The 14,500-nt window shown below is 41.8% G+C and overlaps 2 protein-coding genes across 5 annotated transcripts in view; both read left to right on the top strand.

The window, feature by feature from the left end:
- magi2a (membrane associated guanylate kinase, WW and PDZ domain containing 2a) overlaps positions 1-194 on the top strand; it is a 283,670-nt gene extending 283,476 nt beyond the window's left edge. For 2 of the 4 annotated variants that reach the window (XM_066687157.1, XM_066687159.1), the window contains one exon: positions 12-194. In XM_066687157.1, the coding sequence (XP_066543254.1) occupies positions 12-68 (57 nt within the window). In that variant the 3' untranslated portion in view covers positions 69-194. Of the gene's footprint in view, positions 1-8 lie in introns of all 4 variants that reach the window. The other 2 variants (XM_066687156.1, XM_066687158.1) reach the window with 2 other exon arrangements.
- On the top strand, positions 86-4,394 carry LOC136711075 (membrane-associated guanylate kinase, WW and PDZ domain-containing protein 2-like). The gene has a single exon (XM_066687048.1). It carries the CDS (start codon positions 86-88, stop codon positions 782-784), a length of 699 nt encoding a protein of 232 aa, XP_066543145.1. The 3' UTR covers positions 785-4,394.
- Positions 4,395-14,500: the final 10,106 nt, after the last annotated feature.

Genomic DNA, 14,500 nt, shown 5'->3' on the forward strand with positions numbered 1-14,500 from the left:
CTCTCCAGCAGACAGCCCAACCCCCTGGGATGCTCCCCCTGCAGCCTCCCCAAGCCTGCCGGAAGTAGCCCCTTCCCTTGACACCATGACCATGCCATTGTCTTCATCTCATCCAGCCCTGCCCTCTGATCCCATTCACCTGCTCCCCCTGGAGCCAGCATGGGACACCAAGGGGGAGCGCAAGACCCCGCACAGGAGGGACGCATCCGCAGGGGGCAAGGAGAGCGGCCGAGCAGTGGACAGAGCCGAGCGCTCGCTGAGCCCCCAGAGAACGGACCCGCTGAGGCCTGGGCAGGCTCTGGGGAAACGGCCTGCGGAGCGGGGCGGGGGCGGCAGAACCGCCGGGGAGGGTGGCAGGTCCACCGCAGGGGGAAGCGGGGCGCAGGGGAAGGGGGCTCCAGGGGCTGCGGCCGCGGCGGAGCAGGACGCAGTCAGTGGAGCCACCCCTCGGAAGCAGGGGCAACCCAAGGCCCCCAAAGCTGCGCGAGGACGGTCCAAGGAGAGGATGGGGGAGAGGGCTGGCACCCTGGAGAGGAGAGAGCCGGATCAGTCTCTGAGAGGCCCCGGGGCAGACATGAACGGAGGGGCCCAGAGCAATGGCAACAACCCTGGGAGCCCCCCGGAGCCGGCCGCAGAGAAACCGGACAGGGAGCCGGCAAAGGTCACCCAGGGCACCAGCAGCGCAGCCAGGAAGTCCACCGTCTCGCCCGGGCCCTGGAAGATCCCGGGGTCCGACAAGCTGCCCAGCGCTCTGAAGTCGGGCACTTCCACTGTGAGCAGATAACGGGGGAAACAACAACGACGACAAAAACAGCAACTACGACGACAACCGCAGACTCATCCTCACTTTGCCACCTGTATTAGATGCAAGACAAATACGCCATGTTTTTTTTAATCATATTTTTATTTATATTCTATTTTAAATTATTTTCAGATGATATTACACCCGCCACCTTAATAACTGGAAGCATTCACTTAAAAAACAAACAGAAAAAAAACAGAATGTGCAAATCGGGATGGGGCATCGGGTTGCGTTTTGATCCAAGCGGATTAAAGTTCACATTACTGACCAGTCGAATTCAGGAACTCTTAAAAAGTCCTACTTTTCACTATGGGGGGCTACGGCAGCTAAGAGGGAGCAGTAAACAGCTGGAGGAGAAAGTTAGGTATTACAGCATTTTTTTATATATATATATATATATATATATATATATATATATATAACTGGAACTGTTTAATCAAGCAAGAACATGAAGGATTTGTCTTTCTCCATTATCTGTGTTATCGAGAGAGAGAGACTAAACTGTGCACACAAGAGGACATTCATTATCGGAACTCTGCCTTAAATAAAACTGTACTGAGAAAGCACTGACACGGAGGAAATCTCTAATAATAATTATTATGGTCATATAGAGATATATAGATAAATATAAATATATTAAAAATGTAAATATAGTCTCAAAATCTCAAAATATATCTAGATGGGCTAATGGTATTTCTGAGACACTTTAATAGTAGTATACTAATACTTTATATTACACAGTACAACATTGTCCATTCTCTCCCGACTGCTGTCCATTCGGGGGGACTCGAAGCCGGTCGCAACTGAAGGAAAGACCAATAGGCTTGTGCTGTAATCTGTGGGAGTCTATTGAAACTGTCGAGGACTGGATCCACTCACCCTGATTATAACACTGTCTGGGCTGGACTGTAATCGCTGCTGTGGGGTATTTGTGAAGGAGGATGGACTCGGTGGAAAGGGGAACCACAGGGGGGGCAGTGTCTTTTCTTGTGTGTGACATGTGTGGCAGAGTGCCTTATAATGAGGGTGGAGTGAAAAAATGTGAAAGACCGGAGACTAATATTAAACCACGCAGATGCTACAGTGGGCGATTTTCCTTTTATTTTTTCAAGTGCTGAACAAGAAAAGTGGAGTTTGAATGATAGCGATTAAAGATATATGCTCTGATGTTCTGGATCAACTTTATTTTTTAACAGAATTCTCCAAAGATAAGAGTAATAAGAATAATACCATTTAGAGGAAAAAAAAAAAAAAAAAAAAAACGAAATACGGAAATATATTTTGGATTTAAAGGTCACCCCTCATCTAGAAGTCAGAATGCAATGACGGAAATGGCTTTTGTTTATTTTGTGTGTGTTCATTTCTATTTGATTCGTGCCATGTCTCATGTCATCCGTTTCCTTTGCGTTATTTTGCCTTTGAGTGCAGAGAAGGAATTTAGTTTTGTGATGCCAGAGGATCTCAGAGAGCGGGGTCAGTCATGTCTCGTGGATTAACGTACTGCTCACACGTCCAGCTCAGACTGAACAAGGGACACGTGGAGCTGAATTAAAAGTCTCGGTATGGAGGAGAACATCCTACATCTGGTTCCCTGAGACTCCGACTGATCTGGAGAGCATTGTGCACCTTTTCTATGTGGTTGCGAAACAACTGCAACACTTCCAGCTAGCAATGAAGTCATGCAACGAGACTGCATCTGTGTGTGTGTATACAGCTATATATAGATATATATAATATGTGATATAAGCATATACATACACACACATATGAAATATATACATACTTACACATAGACATAGTACTGACATGCAGATGCTGCTGAGTTTTTTGTCTGTGCAATTCCATAGCCTCACAACCAAAGCCTTTAATGAAAGAAAAACGAGTGTACAGCAGAGAGGAGTTGCAATGGGATGAATGATATCGTCAGCACAGGTGCCTTTGGATGGGTTGGCAGTGACTGATTCTGTCTGTTGTCATTCAGTACTCGATACTGCTGGGATTTCAAGCAAGAATTCAGTGTTGCCTGTCAGACACTCATACGAAATATACAACAGAGTGACGTGAACCTAAAATAGCAGACGTTTTGATGTTTGTTTTCATCATTGTTAGTGCATATCACTGATGAAGACGCATGTTGAAATAGTTGTCGCCAGACCTACCGTAGTTCTGTTCGTAGTAGTAGCCGTGTTCGTAGTCAGATCTGATCCATGCATTCTTGCTGTGATGTGTGGCCATAATTATAGGACTGCAATCCCAAAGGGCCGGACTTCATTTCCAGACACCACTAGGTCTATGAAGGTTTTCTCTGTGATGTTTTTTTTTTTTTAGTTGTTGTTTGTTTGTTTTTTCAATTAAAAATGGAGCAACTTTTGAACATATTCTGTGGTGATTGACATGGGATCTCACGTGTAGACTGGGTATATACTGTGCTCCTCGACGTCTGTGGACTTTTCCACAGAGTCCATCACCTGTTCAGCAATCCTGCAAAACTCTCCTGGGATCTGAGTCCAACATAGAGAGATATTCCAGCTACATAAATAGTCTTTTAAGTGTAAGCCTTATAGGAAAATGTTATCTGAAAAGTAAAGGAAGAAATGAAATATATACTTCTAGTTTTCTGAGCACATACTGTACATGTAGAAAAGGTATGGAGAGAATGATATATTCCTTTTGATATAAGAACATAATTTATTAAGCAAAAAGATTTATCAAAGTGTAATCTGACATTACTGTGTCTTGAATATTTCCCTGTGTAGCAGGGGGGAAGCAGGGGGGAACCTCAACTTCTATTTTTAGCCTTTCATTCGGCTGCCGCCACATTGTAATAATTTCTGAGAAAAGTGCCATATGAGAGAAAAATCAGCTTGAGAACAAAAGCTCTCCCTTCTAGCGAGTGGAAGACCTAAATTTGTCCTGCGCAAAGTGTTCGGGATGCAAGAATTATCGTACATCAAAGTAATCTCCGAAAATGTGAGAGAAAATTAGTTCCTGCAGCTATCATCGGTTCCGTTGAACACGCGAGCGATCAAAAACAAAAAAAAGCACAAATACAAGTGGACGTTTGTTAAAGACTGCTGGTATATTTTGTACTGGAGACTTCAGAGCAAACACTTCGACTGCTTTGTACTTTTCCCCTGACCTATAAATGCTGTATAACTTGCCACAAACGTACTTGTCCGGTTGTGGACAATGCTTCTGTAGTGTAGTGCACGTACCTAACTTATTATTGCTCTCATTTTCCATGTATAAAGAGACAGAAATCATGGTATTTTATGCTTACATTGCACAGTTCACAGCTGTGGAAGCGGTCTCCTGCGAGCTGTAAGTCATTTTTAAAAAGGTGAATCTATGAAAGAGGCACGTGACATAAACCCCATTCAGATCAATATGACTGTGTAGTGTTAGCTGTGTATTTACCTTGTACAGCTCAATCTCTATAAATATGATTAAATGTATTAATAGTCACAAAGACTGTAAGTGAGCAACTATTTTTATGAAATGCACCACTATGGATAAATTAACTTTTGCAGAAATCTTGTTTACTGTATGATACTCTACAATACTGTCAAATAAACTCTTGACTCAGTGAAAAGGTTTGTTTTTAGGTACCTTTGTCTATTTTTCTTTTTCCGAGTTGTCGGAGTGGTGGTAGAAAGATAAAAATATATCCCAGAGCTCCTTCGGTGTGTGACTATATATAGAAACTAGCTGAGAAACACGTCTTTATCTTTCATGTGTATTTTCTCCCCCTTGGCAGCGATACAGATCCCTAGCTTATTAAAATAGCCAACTTTGATGCAAAGATAATAGGCATGCAACACAAAATCAGGGGGTGTATTGAAGTTCGACTGCTACTCCATAAAAAGCCATGAATTGGAGGTACAAAGTTTACACACACTCTGTCTTGAGTGCAGGAGTGCAATTCCTGGACTGAAGAACAAGTATCGTTTCCAGAACAATATTCATTATATTATTGTTATAATTATTGAGCCGATGGTTACATCACTACAACACATTTAATATGCAACACATCACATTAGACAACATATATAGACGGGTGACAAATTAAAGGAAAAACCAACATAAAGTGTCTCAGTGAGGTGTTGGGCACCACGAGCCCCAGAACAGCTTCAATGCTCTTGGCACAGATTGTACGAGTCTCTGACTCTACTGGAGGGATGAACACCATTCTTCCAAAAGATATTCCCTCATTTGGGGTTTTGATGATGGTGGTGGAGAGCGTGTCTAACACGTCGGTCCAGAATCTCCCATAGGTGTTCAATTGGGTTGAGATCTGGTGACTGTGAAGGCCATAGCATATGATTCACATCATTTTCATACTCATCACACCATTCAGTGGCCCTCGTGCCCTGTGGATGGGGCATTGTCATCCTGGAAGAGGCCACTCCCATCAGGATAGAAATGTGTCCCCATAGGATAAAGGTGATCCCTCAGAATAACTGTGTAATGATTTGCAGTGACCCTTCCCTCTAAGGGGACAAGTGAACCCAAACCATGCCAGGAAAATGCCCCCCACAGCATAACAGAGCCTCCGGATCCCCTCACTGTAGGGGTCCAGCAGTCAGGCCTGTCCCGCTCTCTTGGTGTCCCACACATGCACTCGCCCACTTGTCCAGAACACGAGCCAGTTGAACGTCTGTGTGACTGAAGCTCCTGCCATTTGTGCCCCAATAATGACCCCTCTGTCAAAGTCACTGAGATCCTTTACTCTTGCCATCTTGATCCAAAATCGAGGTCAACTGGGCCTGCTGAGCATTTGTGTACATGTACAGAGCATGATAGGATGTTAATTGCTTAATTGTATCATGCAGTACACCTGTTTGGAGGCATTTGCATTCGTTATGTTCCTCCACTCATTTATTCAGGATTTTCCTTTAATTTGTCACCCGTCTGTATATATATAGTAGTCTATGAACTGTGAAACTGAAACTCTTCCACTAAATGAATCCAGTAGAAGCACAACTGTAACTTTAATGGATGTCAACACTCTAAATATGAGACTCTAACCCTGCTAAAAATCATACCTATGTTACCCCCAACCTTAGACAAAATAAATACATGGAAAACAATCACTGTTTCAGATTAAAGGTGTAGACTTCAGAAAGTGAAAATATCACACCCTCCATGGTTTAGTTTCTACTGTTAGTTAACTCAATAAGAAGTCTTTATTTGATTTAATACTAATAATCAATGTTGTGAGGTTCTGTGAACAAAGCAGAACTGTATGTTAATATTGTTTTCCATAATCTCATATGCACAGTTCAATAAGGGGAAAATGTCATTAATAGAAGCCAAGTGGATGTTTTCTGATCATCCTTTCATTGGTTACTAAAAGTGCTGACATTTTGAGCTACTGAAAGGAATGTCGTCTTGTCTCATTGAGGTAAGTTCGTCACCCAAAGGAGAGCACCTCTATATAATGCAAATCACACCCCATACAGGACAGTGTTCATGTGCTGTTGTGTCTTTTTTTAATCCTGATCACGTGTGCCCGTCCCGGGAGTCGATGTGTTTGACATAAAGCCATGAGCGCATTTCTCAAGCACTTTATCTGCTTTAGTTCAAAGACAGTAGGATTCTGTAATGTTTATACATTTAAAATTAAATTGCATAAATTGCTTTTTCTCCATCGCAAAGTCTTTATTCAGCCATGTGGCAGCCTAATGATTAGTTTCCTGTGCATAATAGCCTCGGAAAATAGATCTCAGCGCCTTGTAAGCCTTGTCCCTGTGAGCTATTTGGTATTTTTTTCCTGCCGAAGCTTGTGTCAGTTTTTCAGGGTCAGATTCTTTGGCTTTGATCCAGATCTTCAATAAAATATACGTGCATGGGAAGATTTTAACATTGCCTCTCTCCCCCACACAAATATAACATACATGTTTACATATACATACATACATCTACTGTGGGTGAATTATAAATATGCAAATGTGTCTGTCAACATTGATTTCCACTCTTATTGTACCCTCCCTTGAACTGTACAGTGTTCTGAAATGCTTGCACATTGCTATCATTTTGTGTAGTGATTACGGTTTGTTTATTTATTTTTTGTTTGTTTGTTTATTTTCAAGTCACTTTGATGGGCATTCCCATTTTTACAGGGCTGCAGATTTCTACACCCAGAGTGAGTGATATGATGTGCACACAGTGCTGTGTCCTTTCCTTCCCTGTGCATTTATAAGCAGTCGTTCACTGGATTTTAAAAGACAAGACTCAAAAACCCTGCTGGGACTATTCCTTCTTAAGCTGGATAAAGCTTTCATGCAGTAGTGCAAGGCAGTGACCAAACCGCAATGATGCAGGAGGCTGGTATTATATTACTGGTGTAGAAGTACTATGGGAGAACTTCAGTATTTCTAGGGACAGCTTATTGTGTCTGGATGCCTCAAACAAGAAGAACATTGATGTTGCTGAATAATGCAGGAAACGGCACATCTGGGGTGTGCATTGGCAGCATGGGTAAATAAATCTACTACTCTTCTTTGATATGTCAATTTCAAGATGTTTGCAAACCGGTCAGTTTAAAACGTCTCCCTCCAGTCTCCTGACACAGTGGCCAATATGACTGGAGGACAAATGTTCCCCTGAATAAAGAAAAGTACTGGACACAATGTGCAAAACACAAGAGGCCTGACATTCCCTTGTCAAACCTGTTCTCGGCTCGGGAGTCATGGCAGAGCTGCTCCCGGGGAAATAGCCGGGGGCGGTGAGATCACACAGACCCGCCGGCCCCCGGTGTCACCCAGACGGCAGCAGCGACAACTCCGTGTGCGACTCTCCGTGGTCTCAGGTTTTGAAACAGTTCCGCTTCACTGGCTTACGGTTAATTATGAATGTACCTCTCCTGGCAGGATTGTATCTCACTGACAAGAATCAACAGTGTTCCCTTACCATTTATATACATCATGGGGGTTAAAGTCCTCTTTTATTAAGGTCTTCCAGTTTGGCTCTGCAGACAGGGACAGTGGAAATCGTGGACAGTTGCCTTTAAATACATTCCTACACTTATCTTTCAAGTGGCTTTCAGGACAGCGAAAGAAATTTCATTTTTGTGTGTGTGTGGGGGTTATATAGGTATTATTTTATTGCACATACAAAAATAAGGATCCTTTTCAAATTCTGTTTTTAAAATACCAATTTATGTATTTATTCTGCCGGATTTTACATTCATGCAATATTCCAATGGTTCCGGGCTTGAAACTCTCCGTGTAAGAAGTGCTGACATTATTTATTGTGAACTCTTCAAGTCTGGCAATAAGAAGCAGGCCCTGGGAATATTCATGGAAATAAAGTTTCAGAAGGACGCTAGAAATATAACATTAATTATTTAGTCCAGTGGTTTTAAACCTGTGGGTTTTTTCTACCCATCACTAGGTGCTGGAAAGAACTAGATGGTCCCAGAAGTCTCGGAAAAGTGTTTCTGACTTGTATCCATTAAAAGTTAATGCACACTGTATCTTACTGCGAGGGGCTGGAAACTGTTGATAAAAACAGAATGTACAATTTTGGAAATCTGTTACATTATGGAATGGCTGACTCTGTGCTCCTCTAAAATAATCCCAAAGTCGGCACCAAGAATCCAATGCCATAAAGACAACCACAGACAACTTTCTGTCCTCAAAGCAAATAGCACTAGTGGGATATTTGCCCTACATTTCAAACCCTAACAAACTCAGCTATGGCAGCAGTTACTAGTTAACATTTTAATCCCAACATACAAACTTTTATCAACTTAAAAGCAATAGAGAAAAAAACAGCCACCACACACAAAGGGGGGAAGAATAAGCATCCAGTTTCCTTTGGCCTCCTAGAACCGAGCTGTGCATAAATACGTTAATCTACAATCTGGCTATAATCTGTATTTTGTTTTGGAAAGAAAAGTAAATGGGGTATAGGATTTTATATTGGCCAAGGGATGGGCTTCCATTTTTACTACATAATGATGAGGGGAAGAGCAAAGTGTAGCTTCAAGTTTTAGTGTTGCTAGGGTCGTGGATCCTGATTATTGGCCAACCTGAGCCAACACCTAAACTAATCTACCCCTCACTCAGTCAGACTTACTTTAGCCTGTGGAAGGTGTTTTATGTTTTACACTAACCCCAATGCCAACCTTACCTAACATGATGGTTGTAATTAAGCGTAAGCTGGGGCTAGGCTTGGGGCTGGGGTTACATTACTCACAAGACTGTGAGAAGAGTACAGCAGCTCAACGAAGATGGTGTTGAAAAACATCCTGGCCTGCTTATCGTTCTGATCCTTATCCATTGCTCTGGACTGAACGGAAACAGAATGATAATATGATCTCAGAGGCTCGCTCTCCTCGCTGGTAGAGAACTCCTCGAGGCATTTATGAATAGATGGTTTAAGGGTCCATTATAGGACACCAGCAGGCCCTGAGGCCAGCATCCCATTATACCAATTTATCAGTTTATCACAGTTAAGGTTGCACAGTAATTTGGCACTTTTACCAAAGATCTCCAATAGCATGTACTTTCCTACACTTGAATTTATTTATTTTAACTACCAGGGTATCCCACAGTAAACAATTGGAAAGGTAAAAGCACTGTGTAATTGTGCTTCTTCTCCCAAAACATTCGGAAATATGGTGTATGAAAAAATGTGTAGAACACCGTGCCTGGCTCGTTTAACTTCCTTATCACACTCTGGGGCCGACGCTATCAGGTGGAGGGGCCTCCGAGACAACTCACTGGAGGGCTTGGTAACCACAACCATTAATAATGAACCGCCTGCTCTGGTAACAGGACGCTGGAGAATATCTCCTTCCGACTAACGATGGGAAACTTTATTCGACATGACATTATGCACTTGGGCACAATTTGGGCCTTTTTAACTGTTGATGGTGTCTTCCAAATTACTACAAATGAACAGAATCTCTCCTGTCTTCAGCGAAAGGCCAGAGCAATTACGGCCGCCGCGCTTGTTTACTCCACAGCTGGATGTCAATGCCACAGGTCTCCGAGCTGCAGAGCAGAGATGCCGCCTCACCAGCTGCACTTCATTGTGGATTCGACGGCACAATGACAAGGTGGATTTGTGGTTGATATCCGCTGCCGATCGTTTCGTTTGGAGATGTTTCTTGGAAATCCTCAGGTCCAGCGATATTTCTAAAATTGCCTTTTAAGCAGGCATAGCTTATTAGTATGAAATTGTGTTTTTATAAAGAAGAACAAAAGATATATAACGGGGGTGGCCACAATCCTGAAGGTTTTACATGTCTCTCTAATTAACCAGTCACTGAATATCTTGAACACAAGGACATTTTGATTAATTAAGACCCACAATTGACTCAAGCAGTTAACGATCTGGATAAAACAAAAACATGTAGGCCCTGTGGCTCTGCAGGATTAGGGTCGGTCACCCCTGACATATACATGGAGTATGGAGTGTGTGTAGGAATTCGTTGTGAAAGAGAAAGATGACAAAACAGTGCATTTGTAACGCACCTGTTGTTTGGTTCTGCTTCACACGGTACGGGCTGCATAATCCACCTGAATAGATTAACAAACTGTGACATCTGCCGTCAGCTAGATGCAGAGAGCACACTACTTACCACAAGCGCAGCTTCAAATAGGCAGAAACCGTCAAATGTCCCTGGGAGATGCAGGGATCGGGCTGGAATATTTTTTAGGTACTTTTCAAAGGTGAATGTGTGTTGAAAACATCACTAGGACTTTGATGATAAAAATACAGTTAGCTGCTACACCTTGGGGTTGCCCCAGTTCCTGATAATAGTACAGCACCATTACCAATCTCCTCATGAAGCAGGAAACCTTGAAAAGGAAAATGCAAGGCAGCATTTATTGGAAGCAAACAAACCCCCAGCGGAGACTGTGTTGCGACCAGCATGTCGTGTTGGTTTAATTAATATGAACTGATATAAAGTGGTGATTCTTTAACTCTCCTCCCTCTCCAGATCTCTGACCCTTAGCAGGTCCTAAAATGCATCAAGATGTCCATATCCCTCCTAAACTGTGGACTTTATAAAAGTGGCCATATCCTTCGTAGGAGGAAGATTACTTTAATGTTCAATATTGTTACTCCAGCCCTAACTTCATATATTAATGTATTGGTTCTCTAATCATTACCGACATTAATTATCATAATAATAATCATAATCATCAATTCATCTAACTGCCTATTTTATTTTATGTATTATTATTATTATAATTATTATTATAATTATTATTATTATTATTATTATTATTTTAGTAATTTACCATAGTCAGTTTACCTTTGTTTTATAATAGAGTTGTTTGTATTTTTTGAACTTGTGTCCGTGTCTAATGAATCGAGCTCTACTGATCAAAGGTCAAAGAGTTGTTGGTCACACTATAATACAGTGCTGTGATTCCTCACGAATTAATATATGAATACCACAGGATAAACACATGAATATGTCATGCACTTCATCTCAGTTCTGATGTTAATCACATGTACAACGTTGGGGTTGGGTTTAGGGTTGGGTTTAGGGTTGGGGTTGGGGTTGTGGTGCTCAACATTAGAATTCAGATGTTGTTCATGAGGTATTGCTGTTTAAATCCTGTGGGTTTTCATATATTAATTCATGAGGAATCACAGCACCTTATTGTAAAGTGTTACTCTAATAGCACTACAGCTGAGACCTCAATTAACATGCATACACATTCACGTTTCTATTTGACAAGACAATCCTATATTCGTCTCTGCTGCTGGATTTGGTTTGCGGTGAAGGAAAGGCATTTTACATTTGCCACAATTCATTATACTACAATGAAACCTCATTCCCTTTCAAATGCGCAGTAAGAATGCCTCTTAAGACCAAGAAATGTGTGGCAGGACCAAAAAAAAAGCAAGACAAAGAGACAGCTAAATATTCCTGGGTTTGATAGTACAGCAAGTCCAGCAGAGATCTGATGACGACAGAACAAGCAGCCATCTGTGTCACGGCACTCATGCGGTCCAAATCCCACAGCAATCCAGAAAGCATCCCGCATTCTTGTCATATAATGAGTTTCTGCTACTCAGCTTTGTTTCGGGCTTTTAAACTACACACAATAATTATACACAATTCCCACTGCAGCAACGCAGAGAGAGGAAGGGAAAACAACAGAATCGTGAAGGTCTTAAGTCTCATTCCAACACAAACAGAAATGTATTAGTCAATCCATTATTCCTACAGAGGAAAACCTTTTTGCTGAACCTACTCTGAGATCACCCTGCTCAACACGCCAGAGCCAGCAGTCCGAAAGGGAGTGGTAATTTGGCGAACATTACAGCTGAACAAAATCAAATCAATGTCTTATGTTTTACTTCCCTTCCCTCTGTGTTCTAAACACTCACTTGGCCACAGAGAAGAAGAAAAAAATATCATGGGAATGGAAAATATGGATATAGCTACATTTAAAAATCGTTATGCTCGTATTTTTATGATCGATGTACATACAGTCCTGACTTTATTGATACTGGGGAACCTGTGATGTTTGGCATTAGTATTACAACACCACACACCGGCACCTTCCGATAGCTGCTGGAGTTCAACTGAAGTTTATGATACTTTCTGGAGAGCAACCCCTGGTGCAATCAAAATCAGATAACGGCTGGAATGAAGAGACAATCTGTAAGCAGTTATCATCATACACAATAGCAGCTGTACCGCTAACTGACAACCAAACTAATGAAGGCACTCTGCCACCAAAAATGCAGAAGGGTGACAGAAACACCATGTGTAGAATTAATGCATTTAAATAATGTGCAGTGAATTTCTGTGGCAGAACGTGCCGTGAGAGGTTAGCAAATAAAGACAATAATAAAGGAAAAAAGGACAGTGGATAGTGTGTTATTTAACCCCACACAACCCAGTGTGGTATATTCCACAAACATGTAACAGCCTTGACAATTATATATCATCCCAATTCACTGGGCCTCTCTATGTATCATGCTGGGTTGCTAAGGTTTAAACCACTGTAAACACTAGAATAGGAAAATGTCACGTGACTCCTTCAGCGTTCGAGCAGTCAGGGAAAGATTGCCTCGACGAATCTCTAGTGCATAAAAAATGCATTTTTATGTCTTATTTCTTTGCATTGATTGTTATTGCTGTCGTATCTGTTTAGTGTAACTTTAATATAAGAGAACAAACCAACAGAAACAGAAAGCAACAGCCAGGAAGCACACACACACACGTCACAAAGTCAACAAGTGTAAATAACCTGGGCAATTGATGGTCTTGGGCTTAATGACAATTCACACAGCTAAGGGCAGTAAGCTGGGTTGTCTCGTACAGTTTTACAACCCATGATTTCTACATGGGTTAAGGGATGGTTGTCTGTAGACCGGCTGTAACAATAAATGCAGCTTTTACTTCTGTGACGCTGCCCACCTGAGAACAAAGAAATAAAAATGAGCTATACATTATGGAAATATGGGGAGAATAGACAGCTGGCAAAAACAAACACAAGGGGTGGCAGATAGACACAAAACAGCTGGCAGAAATAAACTGCTGTAGGAAAAACACAAATGGGTGAATTCCTTGGCAAGGTAAATATCTAGCACTGTCCCCCCACCGGTTTCTGACTGATTGAGCCACATGTTCACTAGTATCATCACACATTTTGCTGAATAAGTTCCCTAGAGTTTGCAACAGGGGGCTTTTGGTATTTTCTCCTGGTTGAGTATTTCTTTTTTTATGACATTTCAGCACATAGTAAAATAAACTATTCTCTTTTGATTAACACCACATACACAACACCTTGAAGGTGTAAAATATCGTTTTATGGTGAAACAAAAATTCAATTAGACATAAAGAACCTGAAATGTGTTCATCGCATAAGTATTCATCCACCTGTGTGTCAATACTTGGTAGATCCACCTTTGGCAGCAATTACAGCTGCAAGCCTTTTTGGGAAAGTCTCTGCCAGCGTTGCACATCTGGTTCCTGTACTTTCTGCCTATTCTTCTTGGCAAAATTGCTCAAACTCCATCAAGTTTGACAGGCACTGATCGGTAACAGCAACTTTTAAGTCTTGCCTAGATGTTCAGCTGGATTGAGGTCTGGGCCATTCTAGAACACAACACCTGTAGTCTTGGCTGTGTGTTTAGGGTCATTGTCCTGCTGAAAGGTAAACCTCAGACCCAGTCCAAGGGCTCTTGCAGACTGAAGCAGGTTTTCCTCCAGGCTTCCTAGATTTGGCTCCATCCATCTTGCCCTCAGTCCTGACAGGTTTCCATCTTTACAGTGGGGATGGGGATGGGATCTCAGGGAGTGTAGCCCAACCCTGACTGGTGCTTTCCCAGAACTTTCTCTCAGACTTGTTTTGAAAGCTGCTCTTCATGGTGTGTTGGTTGCACACAGGTGGACTCTATTCAACTAATTGTGACTGCTGAAGGCTGCGCCACAGCTCATTTAAGTGTCATAGCTAACGGAGTGAATATTAAGCAATCAAGGCTTTCTGTTTTTTTATTTGTAGTGAATTAAAAACAGATAATCGTTTTTTCCCCTACTTAGCGTAGATCAGTGACAGAAAACCCCAATCAAATCCATTTTAGTTCCACATTGTAACACTACAAAATGTCCAAAAGTCCTAGGGGGGTGGATACTTATGCAATCCACTGTATTTCATATCATTACAAAGCAGTTCATATAAGAGCTACACACAAGTATTTAAGCTTCTTAAACAT

Source organism: Amia ocellicauda, chromosome 15, assembly GCF_036373705.1.
Source record: "Amia ocellicauda isolate fAmiCal2 chromosome 15, fAmiCal2.hap1, whole genome shotgun sequence".
In the NCBI taxonomy this organism is placed as follows: Eukaryota; Metazoa; Chordata; class Actinopteri; order Amiiformes; family Amiidae; genus Amia; species Amia ocellicauda.

What these genes read in the sequence shown, in the direction of transcription:
- LOC136711075 (XM_066687048.1), top strand. Translation starts at nt 86, where the DNA reads ATGACCATGCCATTGTCTTCATCTCATCCAGCCCTGCCCTCTGATCCC.